We start from the raw sequence: 17,507 nt of genomic DNA, 5'->3' as shown, positions 1-17,507 counted from the left end.
TGCGAGTAGGTATAAACAATTTAAGTTCTCGCAATTAGGCTGAGAAAAAACCCTGCATATTTTTGGGCTAAAATATGGGCTCACCTTAATATACACTGATATATGGAGTAGAAATACCTATCAAAATGGAGTAGCTTTTTCATATGCTTACTCGCTGCCTAATTCACAATTGCCACCTATCTCCCTTGCTCTGCCACCAACCAATCTCTCATGATCATGAAGAAATGAAAATTTTACTCCCTCCGTCCCATAATAGATGTTACACTTTCCTTTTTTTATTTTCCCCTACAAAAGATGTTATATTTTCTTTTTTTAAAAAAAATTCTCTCTCACATTAATATAAATATATTATTTTTTTTTTCCACTTAATACACAAAACAACACGTCAACACATGCTAAAATTATGTGCCAATCTCCAAGTGTGATATCTACTATGGGAATAGAGGGTATATTTTACAGTCTAAAGGAAAAAAGCACTCTGCATAACCCAAGTAAGATAAGGTGCAGTGGAACGTGAAGTCACAAAGAATAAATCAATTTTAGTTTGTCTAGTACTCCCTCCGTCCTAGATAATTTGTCCCATTTTTTCATTTCAGTCCGTTCCACATAATTTGTCTTATTTCACTTTTCACCATTTTTTGTAGTAGATCTCATATTCCACTTACCCATTCCTATTCACATTTTATTATAAAATCAATATATAAAAGTAGGATCCACGTTCCACTAACTTTTTTAGCTCACTTTTCATTACATTTCTTAAAATCTGTGCCTGATCATAGTGAGACGAATTATCTGGGACGGATGGAGTACATTTTAAAATTCAAATGATAAATTGGGAAGTTTCAAAATTTGAATGATAAATCCGTTTACATCTTGGGAACATGTAAGTTGACTTGGCACGTCGCGAAAATGATGTGGCATGAACTTCCGAGAAGTGAAATAATGTTTTCTTGTGCTAGAAATGATAACATTTCACTTAATTTATCATTTTTCCTCAATCAAATCAAATTTCAGGGCTTATGGCTTCTCTCTTCACAACTTCATTTTTCGACTGCCTTGCGCCACTACTTCATGAGCCTTTATCGTGGGTTTGGCTTGGATTTCGATTCTCATCACAAGGAATGCCATGTTTTACATGGAAGAATGAACTTCCACACGTGTTTCACTATAGATGATAAAACAATCACAGCGTAGATCTCTTCTCTTTATTTCTCGAGCCTTATCTATCCTCTGTCACAACATCATTCCCCTCAATTTTTGCAATAAACCTTAAAAACTTCCACAACCCGATACCTCTAGCCATACTCTCATATCAATTTGCATGTTGTTGTTTGTTGTTTTAACTATCGAATAATTAGAAAATGGAAAGATACAATAACAATATAAATAATACTAATAATAATGACAATGAATATAATAATAATAATAATAATAATTGTTCCTAAATTAAAATTTTATTAAATTATATACTATAAACATAATAATTAGTAGCCTTATTCCTATCATAATAATAAATAGTGTATATATTCCAAATTATAATAACTGAAACTATAATATTAAGAGTTGTGATCAACGTTGAACTAATTTTAAAGATCGAACTAGAGACCAAATTAGGATTAGATCTAGTTTTTTTGATGAGATTTGCTAATGTGTAAATTATTTCGGTCTTCATTACAAACACATTTTACTTCATTCTAACAGATTTATTACTTCATTCCGGTACATAATACCTTGAAACTACAGTATGTTTTCACTTACTTTCAGTATGTTTTGAAATGATTCAACACATGCTTCATTCGAATTTATTGAACTGGGTTTTCACTTTATTGACTTCAAAAAATATAATTTATTTTAGCTTTATTACTTCATTAAAAAATGTTATTAATTCATTGGACATGGTTTACTTCATTTCAGCAGGACTTCAAATACTTCTACACATACATCATTCTATGTGCTTATTAAACTATTCAATTAGGCTATCATTCCATTTTGTTGTCAGCGTCGTGGCGGCGGTGATAGACAACAGTATGCGAGGCGAAACCGTTTGTACGTACTGGAATGAAGTAATAATCCTATTGGAATGCAGTAAAAACCTAATGGAATGAAGTAATATATTTTGGAATAAGTTAAGTACTCCTGATGTGTATTTTTCGAGCTTTTATATCAATGAACTAATAACACACAAGTATATCAAATAGCTCTAAAATTACAACTTTTCTGCAAAAGTACAGATGTAGTTGTAGTAACAGAGTGTCGAACCACAGGGAGGCATACGATTATCTAATTCGAAAGCAAGTAAATTTTTGGAATTTTTGGATTGAGAAACCAAATTGAAACAAAAACAAGTGAAGAAATAAAATGATAACACAAAGTAAAACCAAGAGAGTGAGAACATTGCTCCTAATATGCTCCAGTTGTGAAATAACTTAATGGACCAATAAAGCTAGCTATGGATTAAAGATTAATCTAATGAAAGTTGTAAATATCTCGTTCATTCTACTCACACTGAACATGTTCACAGATGCTTGAATTTAACCTTGCTGAACACTAAGATCAAATTCGTACTCATCGGATTATCACTCCTACGGTAGCGTGATAAGCTCTAACCCAACTTCTAAGTTCCAATGTACATGATTCATTTACAAAATCAATTGAACATTCCTACGAAAGCACAGTAAATGTCCAACAATTATTGTAACGACATGTAAATTAACTTATCCAAAATTCATATGTTGAACACAATACAAATCTCAAACTCTTTATCTACGTTTTCACCTTTTAACCAAGTTAAAGAGACATTGGCTAAAAGACATGATTGAATAATAAATCAGGCCAGAATTATAATTCAATGTAAAAAGCACCGTAGAAAAAGATCACAAATTAATACTAATCCATATAATCCAAAAGTAATTCACATCTTTCACAAATTAGGAGCAACGTAAGAGTTTAGTTACACATCCACAACCAATAAAGAAGAACCATAGGACTCATGAAATTGATGTGTAAATGGTAGCAAATCTCCTCTGGGATGATGGAAGTTGAATGATTGCACCTTCAATCTTCCTCTCTTTCTTTCTCCTCTCCTTTCTCGTCTGGAATATCTGAATAACTCCCTAGAAACCGCTCCAGAAACCAATTTGAAGACTAAATTCGGCAGTTTCCGAGAAAAATGCCCGACCCAACGTTTTTTATGCCAACCCGGGCGTTTCTACTGGACCCGGGCGTTTTTGCCGGGTTCTCACTGCTCCGCGCAACCTTCGTCAAATGGCCATAACTTTTTCATCAGACCTCCGATTGAGGCGTACAAGGTACCCACACGAAGCTATTTCAAAGACGAAGTTAATGGTGGTAAGATAAAAGAATTTGGACGCCGTCTTGATAGGCAACGAACACTTTGAATCAAACCCCACCGCTTTGGCTCATTGTAGTCACTCCACATGTACATCTATCAACTAATATATAATAATCAAACTTTAATGATTAATTGATAGATGATTTTAATATCAAAAATAGGAGAACTCTTGGAGTAGGATTAGCATCATTTGATTCACATCAACTCCTAATATGTTATGACTTAATTGCCCTAGGCTGAAGTAAAATATGCTCATGATGAAGGCGAAAATATATTATACATTTGTGCATCTCATCCAAATAAAACTGATCTAAAAACCCTAATTTGGTCTAGTTCTGCAATTCTGCAATAAGGAGTGGATTTACATACAATGAGACTAATAATATTAATACATAATTCAGTTCATATAAAAAAGAAGAATGCACAATAACCATTTTTCTTCTTCCTCTTCCTCTTCCTCTTCCTCTTCCTCTCCTTCGCCCTCCCCCAAACTTATTACATGCATGTCTCACATCATCTTCGCATTCACTGAATCACTGGACATTGGGCAATTATGATTTTTTGAAACTTCATGAATTGTAATTCAAATTTTAAAATGAGCTTGGCCAAACTTTGTAATTTACATGCAATTTTGCCTTTAAAAATAGAATTAATTACTGCTCCCAGCGAGACAAGGCTCATTCAAAATTATTTGTTGTTTGCATTTTGGGTTGTTAATGAACATTTAGCTACTCGTTAGTTATTCAAGCCTGAGCTCGTTACAAGCTTTCTTGAAGCTCATTGATAGTATACAAGTTGACCCAAACCTAATTTCGAGCTCGAGCTTTATGGTGTTTGGTTCGATGGGCCTAGTTCATTGTTCACAAACATGTTTGCAAGCTTCTGTCAATGATCACATGCCAATCGCAAGCACATTTTGAATATTGCACGAGATTGAGCTCAAACACAAATTTACTAATATAGACGAGCCAGGCTCGAGCTCAAATACAGGATCATCCAGTATCACACAAATCGAGCTAAAAGCAAAGCTTAGATGTCAAGCCGAGCTCAAACAACTTAATTATAAAATTGTTTGATTCAGGGTTCTATGTTACACTGTAATGAATCGAATCCTTCCTTGTATTTTCCACCTTCCATGAATCACAAGTAACGTATCAATAATACGGACAAATATCATACAATTCATTAAATAATATCATCTGCACTCCTTCTAGTCTCATAAATAGTGTAATAGCAATACATTGACACCCTTTCGATCAAACGCTAGTAAATTGTAGCAAAAAATAAAAATGATCACAAGGATGCAGAAAAAGAAAAAGAAAAGAAGAGTAAATGCAGAGAAAAGTTGAAAGCAAAAGAAAGGAACCAAAACCAATGCCTAACAATTTGCAGCTTTATGAGTAAGTACTTAGGTAGTTGTAGTAAGAGATATATGAGATGAGGCACGAAGACCTGAGGGAGAAATGCGCGTTTTCTAGAAGAGCTCAGCTTTCTTTTTGAGAAGGTCTTGCTTCCATTTCGGGGTCTGGTAGAAAGCTTCTTTGCTCATCTCAAACACTGTCTGGAATTCTTCCACGGAAAGATAGGCCTAATAATCAGTGCATGTTCAAAAGGGATTAGTCTCATTGTGATGATTTTTGTTAGAGATGAACGTGATCAAAGATTATGTAAGCAACCTCTCGGTGTTTGGAATCAATCCCTGGGATGGACTTGGATTTGAGCTGCTCATAACTATATGTACCCTCAACAGCTTTAGAGGCACCCATGTATTGCTCGTTTTCCTCCTCATTAGCATCTTCATTAGGCTCAGCTGGCTCCGAATCCTTCCCTTCCAAATTTTCTTTGGCTTCTTCCGCAAAGGCAGAAGCCTCTGTGTTCTTCCTTGGAGTTCGAGCTGTAGAATAACAAACATTTTGCCTCGGTTTAATTCAGTATTCAATCAAATGAACCTTTAGTTAGAGAGAGAGAAAGAGATACCAGTAGGGCTAGCTTCTGCACGTGGACTTCTGAGCCTTCGACCTGGAGATGATTCGGGTGATCGTTTCTCAGCAGTCAAAACAGAAGATAAAGCAGCCACTGCAGCAGCTCTCTGCCCTTGGCCCCTAGGGGCTGTGACTGGTTTCGGAGATGAAGTAGAATTGAATGCAGTGTTCAAAGCTGCCAAAGCTGAAGCCCTTTGAGTTGGTCCCTCATTATTCGAAGAATTGGACTTATCCTGAATTTGACACAGCTTAGATCAAGCAAATGTAGTTCAAGAAAAATGCTGAAACTTAAATACAATAAACTGAGCAAAATGCCTCATCAAATGTAATATTGCATAAACTGGAAATATACCTCATTGCCATAACCAAAGAGTTGCAAAGCCTTCTTTTGGAATGAGTTCCCACATACCTGTTTAAGGAAAATAAGAAAAAAAAAACCCTCATTTCAACGAACAAGCACAAAAATGTCTTTGGGAAATTATAGAATTTTAAGCACATTGTGATATCATTTAGTACGAAAATGAATATGTGTAACATACATTTGCTTTTGCAGGATCCCACGAAAAATATGTGGTAAAGAAGCATGGCTCATTTCCTTCAGAAACTTTGTAAAGTGGAACATTTGGGGCCAATCCGTCAAGTGAGGCAGCCATCTCCACGTATTTCTGTTGTAAGTTTCAGCAGTCAATAGAGCAGTTCTTGAGAGAACAACTTTAAGAACGACTTGAAAACATTTTAGATGATGATCACTAGTACTACCTGTCCAATCTCGAAAGCAGATTGCTTCTCTTTTGTGTCCACTAATTGGCCAACCCAAACAATCACTTCCGCATGTGTATCAAGTATCAACATATCCTCCGTTAACAGATCATCTTGAGAGAATCTGTATATTTCTTCAACCTGTCGTATAAAACACAGTTTTTAGTGCTTGAATTGCTACAAGGGTACTTCATGAATCATGAAAAATACTCGTTACATCCTGTACCTCAAATTTTCCTGGATTCCATAAGCCAGCATGTCATCATAAGAAAATGATTCAGAACAAGCAAAACATTGTTACTTCCAAGATATCCAGGGAGGAATGAAAATTGCATCAGAAATTTGGTACCTTTATTAATGGAGTAAGCAAACAAGTGAGGATCCCTGGGAGTCTCCGGTGCGGAATTCTTACTGGTGTGGGGCTTTTTTCCTCCGACAGCACCCCAAAAGACCGAGCTCTCGGTTCCTTCTTTAGTGTGCTTGATTGGTGATCCAGGCTAGGTTCACAAAGAAGCACGGAATTAATATCATCAAATGCAAAACGAGATGTATCTTATATAATAAGCCATTCAAAGTAGAAAAGATCTTTTTAGCAAGTAAAATCCATAATTTAATATTCAAATAAAAATAAAGGCATCTTATGTATGATTATTTATAACTTTGTAAAGTGCATACCTTGAGAAATTCTGCAACCTTGACTCCTAATTGCTGCTGCTCAACGGTACTTTGATTCCCTATCCAACAGAAATTTGTTGTTCCAGATTGAAGCACAAAACACTGATTCGAGTTCAATGATGTGGCCACCTACAAAGTCAGAAGAGCTTTGAGATAACCATAGTAAATAAAGATGATCAGATCACATGATGAAACCAATGACATACAATAACGTGAAACTCAGGTTTTTGGAAAATGTCGAAATGTAATAACTTCAAAATTAAGAATCGCATTGAGCATACCGCATCAACTTGCTCAGCTTTATTATTATGCACAGAAGTTCCAGATATGCAGAATAATGCAACACCATCGGCAGTGTAGGTCTCATCTTTTCCGCCCTTTTCAGCTATACGATCCTTGTAACCAGAGCTCATTCCACCCTTAAAAAAGATTTAAGGTTGTCAAATAAATGTTTTGACACTCCTTTTATATTTGTCAAATAAATGTTTGACACTACTTTCCAACGACAAGTAGTGAAAGGCACCTTAAGGGTCACCATGGGCTGGAATATGGCTATAAATTGAGGTGGCTCTTTCCCTTGATATATCCGGCTCTGCCAAAAGATTCATCATGTCATAACTTTGTAATTCACAAGTATCTAATTTTAGTGAAAACAGGTGGAATGTTACCTGCACTGGTCTCCCTTTTAGTGTGTTATACACTGTATTACACAATCTAGTAGCTGTCTCTACTACTTCCTGGGGATTGGAAAAGTCAATATGCTAAAACGATAAAAGGATTATTTTCCATTGAGTATAGATCGCTTACATAATGTTTAGGAAGCAATGTACCTGAACACTGTCTTTCCCAATCCAGCTACACAAATAGAAATCTTCCTTTCTTTCATGGTGATTATATGTGTAAAGCACAATGTAGCAATCCCCACTGTAAAATTTTCCTATTTCTTCTGCTGGAACTGCGGTTTTCTCACTGCCATTGATTCGCCAAACCTGGAAATATCACTCAAAAGTTCAAAACATCTTCAGGTAAGAAAGTACATTATACCAGTCTCAAACATGAAATGAAATTAAACCTCCAGTTTTCCACCTCCTTCAAGCAAAGGAGGAACGATGTCCTCGACAACTGGAGCATTTTTAGTAGCTGCCTTTACGCCGCCACCTTTCTGTTTCAGTAAGGCTGAAAGTTTTTTGGTAGAGAAGTTCATACCTCAGCCGACATGTGAGTAAATATCTATGTAGCTCAGGACTAAAATGTACCTGCTACTTTCCCCTTTCCCTCCTCAACAACAGTAGTAGATGATGCCACTGGCCAGGAGTCAAACTTGGATTTGAAAGCATGATTCTCATGACCTTGAATAAGCCGGATTATTTGTGTTGATTTTGGTCTACTTTGGCTAGTAACAAACACCTGAAATTGTCACTTGGCTTTGAGAGATCAAATTAATCACATTATAGTATGAATATGGCAGGTAAGATTTCCACCTCTGCAGCTTGACTAGCAGCTTTTCTCTCATCGACTTGAGTCACTCGGCCAACCCAAAGAAATATCTCATTGCCACAATCCAACAAATAACATCTGTTATTTTCAAGAAGTGACTTGGAAAGCTCTCCTTCTATGGCATTAGCATTGCCATCTTTTATGCTGCGAAGAAGAAAAGCAATTCGTTGACATCCAGTAAATAATTAGGACAATCATTTGCACCTCTACTAATACATTGAGGAAAAGAAGAAGGTTTGGAAGAACACAAGACAACATGGATTCTAACACTCCGTATACATTTTTATGCCACTTGATGGTAGGCATACAATTTAGGAAACTTTTGCAATCAAGAACTGCGACAGATATTGTTAAACAGCTACCTGTAAAGTTGTGGGGAAGTCTTATCTGCAACAACATCATCATCGGTGATAACTTTTTTACCAATGGGAGCAAAACCTCCGAAGAGAACCCAGAATTCACCAGAATCTGATTCAGCTTTTAATTTTCCATCATCTGTAAAACAGAGGAAATACAAATAACAGATATTATCATTACAGACACATAGATAGAGAAGTGAGAATTGGAAACAGAAAACAGTTCTCACCAACGATTGCAACATCACAAGTCCCTTCGTGGTACTTGTCCTTCAGAAACTGGACTACTTCTAAGGCCTTTCCCCTTTCTTGAATGTTGGAGTTTGCACCATTGAACTGATATATCTTGTTTTCAGTGTCGAGAATAAAGACATCGTCGTGATTCAATGATGATCGGGAGAACGGGACCTGCATGACACAGAGACAAGTTATTATAAACAACCAACCAATCTTCGGGTGTCTTAAACCCGGGTGCGAGACCGATTCTACTGGTCAGCATATGGATGCTGCCTACCTGTTTCAACCTTACAACACGTTTTCCTCTACAGATGTATAATCGAGTTTCAAACTCTTCTTCTTTTGGTGTCTTAAACCCGGATGCAACACCACCTTCTAGTGGTATGATACAAGGTTTAAAGTATGACAAGAATTTGTCGGACTCGTGTCCTTGCAATTCTCTGTACTGAACAGCACGGCCGCCAAGAACTGCATCAAGTTCGACAGTTTTGATAGCCGCAGTCCCTGCTTCATCCTAAGAATATGTGGAACATCATGTATGAAAAATAAAACGTGACTTGAGTGCTTCTAATAACAATAGAAAAAATAAACAGAATTATACTTGGCTAGTATCCTTTCCGAGCCAGAAGTGTACATCATAATGATAACCGCCTCCTCTTCCAGCAATTGTCTAGGCACAAAAGGACATGGAATTAAGTCTAGATTGCATATTTATTCTCTTTCTATGAAATAGATACATTACTTAAAATGGACGAACCTGTAGAATGATATAAGAATCTCCGCAGTAGAATTTGCCATAGTCAGGTTTTGGCAAGGGAACTGGTTGGAAGTTCTCAATTCTCCATATCTCAAGCCCTCTAGCTTAGAATTAAGGTTAACAAGATAGGTAGATTCACAATGAATAAATGACAAAATAAAGATGCACAAACCATCAAATATGTACAACACTTAATTAGGCAACAAGAATTGTCTCCATAAGTAAGGATACGCTTTTTGACCAACTCCCTGAAAAGCAGGTTCCAGAGATTTTGCTGCGTTAGACATTAGATTATACTGTTCTTGGTCGTGAAACAGGAACAAGATTTATCCGAGCAACTGATGGTTGAACTGGCATCAGCAGATTCAATTGCTGAAACGAAGCAACGAAAGAAATTCTTCAAACAGCTATCCAACACAAAAATTGACAAAAAATTATAGTTTTCCTACTAATGATTCAGTTATTTCTGTTTAAGTGATGATATCTATTCGGCAAAAATAATTCAGCGTTTACTAACACCCCTACCACGCAAAACTAGAATCCCAAACAACTACTACATGTTTCTTGGTGAATGGTGATCATACTAACAAAAGACAATGGAGGGGGAAACCGACACCACCATTGCCTACTAAGTAGTCAGATATACAACACGATGTTGATCACAGAAGCCTCAGTTATATTCAAACACTTGCTGTCATTTTCACAAACCTCAATTATAAACCAATTAATAGAGCCAATCAAATCACACTATTCTATACCAAAACATCAAGCTGCAACTCCAGCGTCAAGGCATTTCCCTCAACCAATTTACTTTTTAAACTCGATGATCATTCTACTCTAGGTGACAAATCAAACTCAAACATATACTACTACTAATTAACAAAAATCACCTTACTCTTCAGCACTGCTTCAATGTATGATCATCTATATACATTACATCTATTGCAGAAGATGAAGTACTAACTTCTTATAACAGTAATTTAAAGCATTTCCACCTCACAATCAACCGATCATACCTCCAATCGACAACATTCGGAAACAAAAAACGGCAATCACAGTCATGATAAAAAAAATTGGACGAAAACATAATCAGAATCCCTAGAAAAGCACAATCCAATCACCGAAACCTTTTGGAAACTCCTACTTTCAGGAGGTGAAAAGTAATGCGAAAAAGAGAAAAAAAGCAAAGGTGCTGGCAAAATGAAACGACAAGTGAGAGAAATGATTCACATTAATAGAGGAAAAGGTAATTGAATCATTGCTGCATGTAATCCACACGGGTGAAATCAGCGATTCTGTGATTGCATCTCTGTTTTTGATCACACGATTCCAAAATTCGACGATAATTTGATTTTACAATGGCATTTTATCGAGGCAGCGTTTGGGCAACAATGGAGGAGGAAGTGATAAATATAGAGAGAGAAACGTTGAGAGAGAAAGAAGGTGAATGAGAGAACTGAGAAAAGATCCGGTGATGGTGGCAGCACCAGCCATGTTGGCTTTTCTTCTTTTTATGGGCCTCCTTTTTCGCCTTCTTTAAATTCATTTCTCTTATTTTTTACTTTTCGAGAAATAGTGTTGTCATTTCTTTTCTTTTATATGCTTATCACATATTTATGTTTAGCAAACCGAAAGAAAAATTATGACGTAATTTGATCAAATTTAGTTTTGTTTGCAGAAGTTGAAAAAAATAATAAAGTTTGAATTTTATTATACTTATAACAAAAAAATTTAGCAGATGAAAAATAATGCCGGTGTGTTATTATACTGGCGATGAGCTAAAAAATGTTGTCTATTTATAAATATTTATGTTTATTTGAAAAACATAAAAAACATATTTTATGTAAGTAGTTAGATTTTTGCTGATTGATTATTGCCAATATATCCATGTATAATAATTTTTTAGTGATTTTTAAAATTCTTAGACTAACCATAGTCTAACCAAATTTCATTACTTTTCCAACAAAAAAATTGTCTTTATATTTTTATCATTTTTTGCATTTTCAAAGCTTGGCTAGAATGATATACAATTCCTTTATTTACTAATACTAATAAATACTGTACTAGTCATAAATATTGAATTGTAACCTGATAAATCTAATTCAACAAATGACTTGGTTTAATAGAATATTATGATGGAATTCTTCGGTCATTAAAATTGTGATTGGTCAATGTTTTTATTTAAAACGTGATGATTCCATTAAGTGTGACCGCGATTTTGACATGGTTGGTTACTTAAACACAAGACTAAAATCCATTATTATCCAAATCATAATAGTAATATTTTACGTTTTACAATATTAGATAAAGGTGTGGCTATAATATAAGATAATTTTAAAGAACATACTTGTATATTTTCGCACTTTAATGATAGATGAACAGATATTTGTTCGCCTTTTTTGTCTGCCGGCTTCTGCATTCATGTGGTTTGTGGCCCATGCAACCCACACATAACTCACCTTGTTAGTATTTTGCTCTTTAATTATTGGAATATTGACATCTAATATCATAAATTTTTTAAAAAGTTGAATTTTTTCCACAAACTTTAAAATTAGCAATATAATATCACGAATTTTATCCCGAGTTTATAATTTCAGTCAATAAAGAAATTCGACTATATTAATAGATTGAAGAACAAATTTGGAGAGTTTGCTTCAAAAAACTATTCTCAAAGATTGAAAATCTTGACACTCTCAAGTTGTTGTCGAGAAATTACGAAAAAATGATATTATTTGCTGGAATTTTTTCATTAGTTGAAAATAACAAACTCAGGATAAAGTTCGTGATATTATTTGTCAATTTCAAAGTTCGTGGAAAAAACAAACTTTTTGAAAGTTCCATAATATTCGGTGTCAATATCTCATAATTATTTCTGTTTTTTGGAGAGAGAGAATGTAGTAAATAAATTTAAATGTGTATTGAAATTAAACAATTATTTAATTGCATGTCATTATAGGCAACACTAAATTTAATTGCGTATATTTGATTTGTTTGTTTGCATGCATGATGTGAATAATAGACTTATTTCTCAATAAGAGAGCAAATTGTAAAAAAAATTAAGAAGTTCAATCAAATTTTGGGATAATCAACAAAAGAATAACGTTGGATTTAAATGCATCTATTCCATGATGATTTTTCGTATAAAATTGTACTAGTATATCTGATGTATAATTGAGAAACATGTACGTCATTGTCGGTGAGTTAAACGACATGATCTTTTTTATAAAAGAATATAATATTATTTTATTAATCAATAATATATTAAATTTATAATTGCAAATAAATTCAAACTGAAGTTGAAAGTAAAGTTGCCATTGCTTTTATTTCTCTTGTGTATATATACATTTTCATTGATACTATACCGTCGCATATAAAAAATTGCTTCATTAATTCAGGAAAACTCAGCAGTAAAAATTCCTCATGTATGTAAATAAAAGTGTGTTCATTTTGTGCGTGTGAAGTAGCCAAGCGGTAGACTGAGGTCAAAGGTCTCGGATTCAATTCCTCCGTGTCGTGACCTTTAAATTTATATTCATATAACAATTAAAAAAAAATGTGTTCATTTTGGTGGCAACGAGCTCGATTTTAGCGCCAAAGCAATTTGCAGAGCAAAGTGGGCATAAAGAGCACGAAATCAGCCACTGCTCTATCATCAATGTACTGCATATGGAAACCATGCCTGTACTTCTCCTCAACCCTAATTTGCTCCCCAATAGCCAACTCCGACAAGCAGATCGCGAGCTTCATCCTCTCCGAGTAAATTAACTGTGGAACCTTGATCGCCTTCTCCCTCAACACGCATGATTTATCTCCGGCGGCTACGATTGGCCATTCCGGACACCGCATTTGGTCGGCGGCGGTGAAAATCGGCTGTTGCCGGCTGGTCAGATGGTAACGGTCTCATCCTCTCTGTCTAGCTAAGCTGCTATTTACTTACTCTTTCTGTTTACTTTTTAGTATCTTTTACTTACCTTTTTGACTGATTGCATTTTCTGCTAAGGAAGTATTGGAAATTAGGGGACTGAGTGATTGAGATGAATAGAATAATAGAGATGCTGTGTGATTTTACAAATTTTCACGCATTATCCACTTAATGACGAAGAAAATGATTGATTTCAGCTCTTAATGCCACATATTAGAAAGTGAATTATGCAAATGCTGTTCTTCTCTAGAATAAGTTTAGTTAATTTAATAAAGTAAATATGATCATAACTTGATCATTGCTTGAAACAAGAAGAGGCTAACTCACAAGATTTTGTATCACTTTTTTCCATTGCAAGTAACGGATTTAGATCTTGTTACTTGGTCACATTTTTTAGTTCTACAAACAATTTTGAGCATCAAGTACAAGTCCAATAGGTTCCATTTATCTATTGAGTTAATCAGTATTTGGTGGGGTTCTTGTCTTCATAATTTTTTTCAGTCATCATTATCCTGCGACGAGATTTTCTGTTGTTAATGATGTTTGTATTTCAATATTGGTAGTGAATATTACATGGATAATTATGACTACAGTGATTGTAGAGGAGATCATTTGATTGAGAAAGGTTGATTTTAATAGAAGGGATATATACATTGAAATGTATGTCAACCATCTAAACTCTGAATGATCCCAGTAGATCCACAACTCATTGCCATCCACAAATTTTTCCAGTTTGTCCTAAAACCTTTGAGGTTGAATGATTTATCGATAAGGTACAGGGTGTACATTCAGAAAGGAAGTGCGCTGCGAAAAGGCAACTGATATGATAAGGGCAATGCAGCAAGTCTTCAAATTTTAGGTTGGGGGGAAGTTAGGTTGGGTAGGGTGGCGACTTAAGTAATTTGACTGTGTCATCTTATCTACTTTATATTGTGTTTCAATATTGTTTTGGTTTTATAAGTGAAATTTGTATATCTTAATTTAATTGCAATTATATGCAATCAAATGAGGTATTATAGGACTGTATGTCGTTTTAATTGGGCTATAAATTGAATAGTTTCGTGTTGGATAAAGTGTCTTTTGTGCAATCAGAAGGAACTAGTACTCAAGTAATCATTTTTTGTTTTTTTTTTCAATGAAAAACAACTTTGAAGAATGACTCGAGTCACTCTACATCATTTTGGTTCACCTTGTATTCTCTAGTATATTCATTCAGTGAAATTAATTTCGGTCCTGTTTTCTGATGTATATTTGAGTTAAGCATTGGGCAATATCATACACCCAAGATTCAAAAACAAAAATTGTATAAATAACTAACTCGCTTGCAAAACAATTGAAGTTTTTATTGATATCATCAATTTTTGTAACAATTCAGAAAGAAATGAAACACTTTATAGAACTCAGGAATGTAAAATACGGCTGTTTTGGGTAGTTTGTCACTCTTAGGACCCTTTCTAAGCTAAGCAACTGGAACAACTTTCACATTATCAATAACAGGGCCACACATATGACCAAAATCATACATCTTAGTATGATAAAATGGATTCCAGAATCTAATCCTTGTCCTGTTTGAAACTGCTTCAAACCTAAGGCTTGCATTCTTGAACCACCCTTTTCCCTGAGATGTGAACGGAACACTTACACTTTTCCCGCCTGCAAAAGCTTCCACGGTCATCGTCCCGTGGCATCCATTATTAGCATCTCCAACGGTGAATGTGAGTTCGTACCACTTCTTTTCAACTGTTCTAATAATTTGTGAGATTGCTGTTTCTCTGCCTCCCACAAACTCAATTGCTGCAAGTCCCGATGGCACGTTGAAGTGCTTTGAGTCAATGTATTTGACAGGTTTGAGTGACTCGACGATCCATCCGGGGATCGGTGAGCACAGGTCCTGGCGCATGGGGAGGATGAGGATTCCGGTGGAGTAGTTCTTGAAGACGTGGGGGCCTGACTCGAAGCCTCCATTCTTCACCAAATTCCCTGGGAATTATTTATCGAGTCAGTTTTTTGTTTGTTTAGATCTTTGTTCCTCGTAAGTCAGAGTAGCTAAGAAAATGAAGTTTGAATACTTACCTGGTGTTAATTTCAGGGGCAGCTTTTCCTTGATAGCGATGGAGTCGAGGAGAGGTCCACAGGTTGGATCTTCTTGCATCCCGGGATTGTGGAATGTGACCTTCACAACGCTGGAATTCGCCCTGAAACTCCAGGCGTACGTATCCCCTCCGTCGGTGCTGTACAGCGTCTGGATCGGGAGATCGCTGTACAGCCCGGGGACGGCAACCCTCAGCACCTCATCTTGGGCGCAGGTCCTGGTCGCCCCGAATGTGAGCGTGTAGCTTGCGCCTGGCTTCAAATTCCTGACGTACTGCGTTACCGAAGCCTCATTTCCGAGCCTCACAGCGTGGGCCCCACGTGGGACGGCGAAGTAGAACCCGCCCGGCTGAGGCCCACCATGGATGTACTCAACTAGGCCGGAGATTACCCATTTGGGGAGGGAGTACTTCCCAATTATCACTGTTTTATTCAGGTGCGCTGGCTTTGGCCCTACTTCAAAGTCTCCATTTGGTAGTAGTCCTGTTGAGATAGAAACATTTGAAATAACATTAGTAGAAGAATAGCTTGAAACTAAGTTGAAAGAAATGGCATTTAGAAAACATTAAGTTGTGGGCTTTATGTACATACCATCAAGATGAGGAGCTTCTTTAGCAAAAGCTAGGGTGTTGCATAGGATGAATAGGGATAGGGACAAAAGAGTAGGATAGGCCATTAAAGCTATCAAGAAAACAAATGAGCTTAGTCTTAATAGATTGGATCAAGCTTGTATATATATATAGTATATAATTAATCTTGAACACTTACCAAAGCTGGAAAAATTAATGAAACTAGGGCCATGTTAGAATCCCATGAATTTAGGCGGGAGATGTGTTTGACTCATGCAGTTTTTTCCTATATTTTAGTGCCTTTTCCCACACATTACCACATGAGTTTGTTTTCAACTTTTAAGTCTTTCATGGGTTGCCGTGATTATCTCAGCCTATGTTGAATTCTTGTTTTCAGAAATACTCCACCATTCTGTCTCTATAGGATTATCTATTCTTCCACTTTTCTTTTCTTCTTTTTTTTTTCATTTTGGAAAAAAAGTTTTAAAGAAAAATACTCCTTGCCTTTTTGTGTAGGAACATGTTGTATGTCTATGTAAGAGGAAAGAGACATGTAACTTCTACATATAGTTTTTTAAGGATATAGTATTGGATTCAAAATGATATTCAATTGTAGACTACTTTTTTAGGTGTTTGCAGAAAGTACTGTAGATGTAGAAACAGTTTTTACACATTGCTTATTTAAATATTGAGAAATATGATGAGTTGGGAAGTTGATCCGGTTTTATGTATTATCCGAGTTGAATGCAGTTTGGTATGATAGATAACTCATCTATGTTAGAGTTACATGACCGAAAATGACCTAAAATATATGATCATATCGTGTTTTGTTTATCTATCATACCCTACTTATTGAATTCAAATTAAGGAACTTATATATGTGGGTGATCAGGAAAAAAATAGTTTTGGCATTTAATTTCTGGGATCTTAGATCAGAACACACACCAACAGCTGGTTGGTGTAACAATAAATGAGCTAGAGATCTCACCATAGTCGGATTAAAATTTTTAAATATGGGAAAAAATTACAAAAATGAAGTTGCTTCACTTGTATAATAAGTGATTCCTTAATAAAAAATAATAATTATAATCTGACATGTCATAAAAATTAAATTCGATTGCTTGCTAACAATGAATAGTTCCATTAATGCGTGAACATAAAAATATACCCTAATATACGAAAGATTAGTATAAAAAATTGGCCAAAAAAAGAGTTTTAAAATTTGGTGCGTGGAAATCTAGCCCTACATGTTCCTCTAATTATTCCACCGCCCACCATTTTCGCAGCTTTGAAATATTAACAAACTAATC

General features: G+C 35.5%; 2 protein-coding genes and 1 long non-coding RNA gene across 4 annotated transcripts; 1 reads left to right on the top strand and 2 right to left on the bottom strand.

The window, feature by feature from the left end:
- Nucleotides 1-4,533: 4,533 nt before the first annotated feature.
- Nucleotides 4,534-11,089, bottom strand: LOC125211590 (villin-3-like). Of its 2 annotated transcripts, none has more exons than XM_048111454.2 (23): nucleotides 10,846-11,089; nucleotides 9,847-9,987; nucleotides 9,616-9,715; nucleotides 9,460-9,528; nucleotides 9,136-9,372; nucleotides 8,852-9,029; nucleotides 8,628-8,760; nucleotides 8,250-8,409; nucleotides 8,025-8,175; nucleotides 7,841-7,944; nucleotides 7,599-7,757; nucleotides 7,437-7,505; nucleotides 7,292-7,360; nucleotides 7,050-7,187; nucleotides 6,769-6,897; nucleotides 6,443-6,590; nucleotides 6,320-6,330; nucleotides 6,094-6,234; nucleotides 5,874-5,999; nucleotides 5,687-5,743; nucleotides 5,330-5,567; nucleotides 5,029-5,246; nucleotides 4,534-4,940 (listed from the first exon to the last, which is right to left on the bottom strand). In XM_048111454.2, the coding sequence occupies exons 2-23, from the start codon at nucleotides 9,900-9,902 to the stop codon at nucleotides 4,827-4,829; spliced, it is 2,805 nt and encodes a 934-aa protein (XP_047967411.1). In that variant the 5' UTR covers nucleotides 9,903-9,987; nucleotides 10,846-11,089; the 3' UTR covers nucleotides 4,534-4,826. The 2 variants fall into 2 exon arrangements, with proteins under 2 accessions (XP_047967411.1, XP_047967412.1); XM_048111455.2 differs by lacking the exon at nucleotides 10,846-11,089 and adding an exon at nucleotides 10,632-10,752.
- A 3,770-nt stretch (nucleotides 11,090-14,859) lies between these two features.
- LOC125212270 (imidazolonepropionase (Protein of unknown function, DUF642)) lies at nucleotides 14,860-16,324 on the bottom strand. The gene is made up of 3 exons (XM_048112384.2): nucleotides 16,220-16,324; nucleotides 15,611-16,111; nucleotides 14,860-15,517 (listed from the first exon to the last, which is right to left on the bottom strand). Exons 1-3 carry the CDS (start codon nucleotides 16,302-16,304, stop codon nucleotides 14,997-14,999), a joined length of 1,107 nt encoding a protein of 368 aa, XP_047968341.2. The 5' UTR covers nucleotides 16,305-16,324; the 3' UTR covers nucleotides 14,860-14,996.
- Nucleotides 15,410-16,924, top strand: LOC148931122 (uncharacterized). The gene is made up of 2 exons (XR_016136524.1): nucleotides 15,410-15,535; nucleotides 15,627-16,924. It is a non-coding gene; the product is annotated as an uncharacterized LOC148931122 (long non-coding RNA).
- Nucleotides 16,925-17,507: the final 583 nt, after the last annotated feature.

The sequence above is a fragment of the Salvia hispanica genome, chromosome 3 (genome assembly GCF_029641045.1).
Source record: "Salvia hispanica isolate PSC_SH4W2 chromosome 3, Shi_PSC_v1, whole genome shotgun sequence".
NCBI classification, from domain to species: Eukaryota; Viridiplantae; Streptophyta; class Magnoliopsida; order Lamiales; family Lamiaceae; genus Salvia; species Salvia hispanica.
This window is presented reverse-complemented; position numbering and strand designations above follow the sequence as displayed.

Bases quoted from the DNA above. Each gene is read 5' to 3' on its own strand.
- LOC125211590 (XM_048111454.2), bottom strand. From the start codon at position 9,902: ATGTCTAACGCAGCAAAATCTCTGGAACCTGCTTTTCAGGGAGTTGGT. The intron at 9,716-9,846 runs GTATCCTTACTT...ATTCTAAGCTAG, and splicing joins CAGGGAGTTGGTCAAAAAGC to AGGGCTTGAGATATGGAGAA. The intron at 7,188-7,291 runs GTGCCTTTCACT...ATCTTTTTTAAG, and splicing joins AGCCCATGGTGACCCTTAAG to GGTGGAATGAGCTCTGGTTA.
- LOC125212270 (XM_048112384.2), bottom strand. From the start codon at position 16,304: ATGGCCTATCCTACTCTTTTGTCCCTATCCCTATTCATCCTATGCAAC. The intron at 16,112-16,219 runs GTATGTACATAA...CTATCTCAACAG, and splicing joins AGAAGCTCCTCATCTTGATG to GACTACTACCAAATGGAGAC. The intron at 15,518-15,610 runs GTAAGTATTCAA...AATAATTCCCAG, and splicing joins GCCCCTGAAATTAACACCAG to GGAATTTGGTGAAGAATGGA.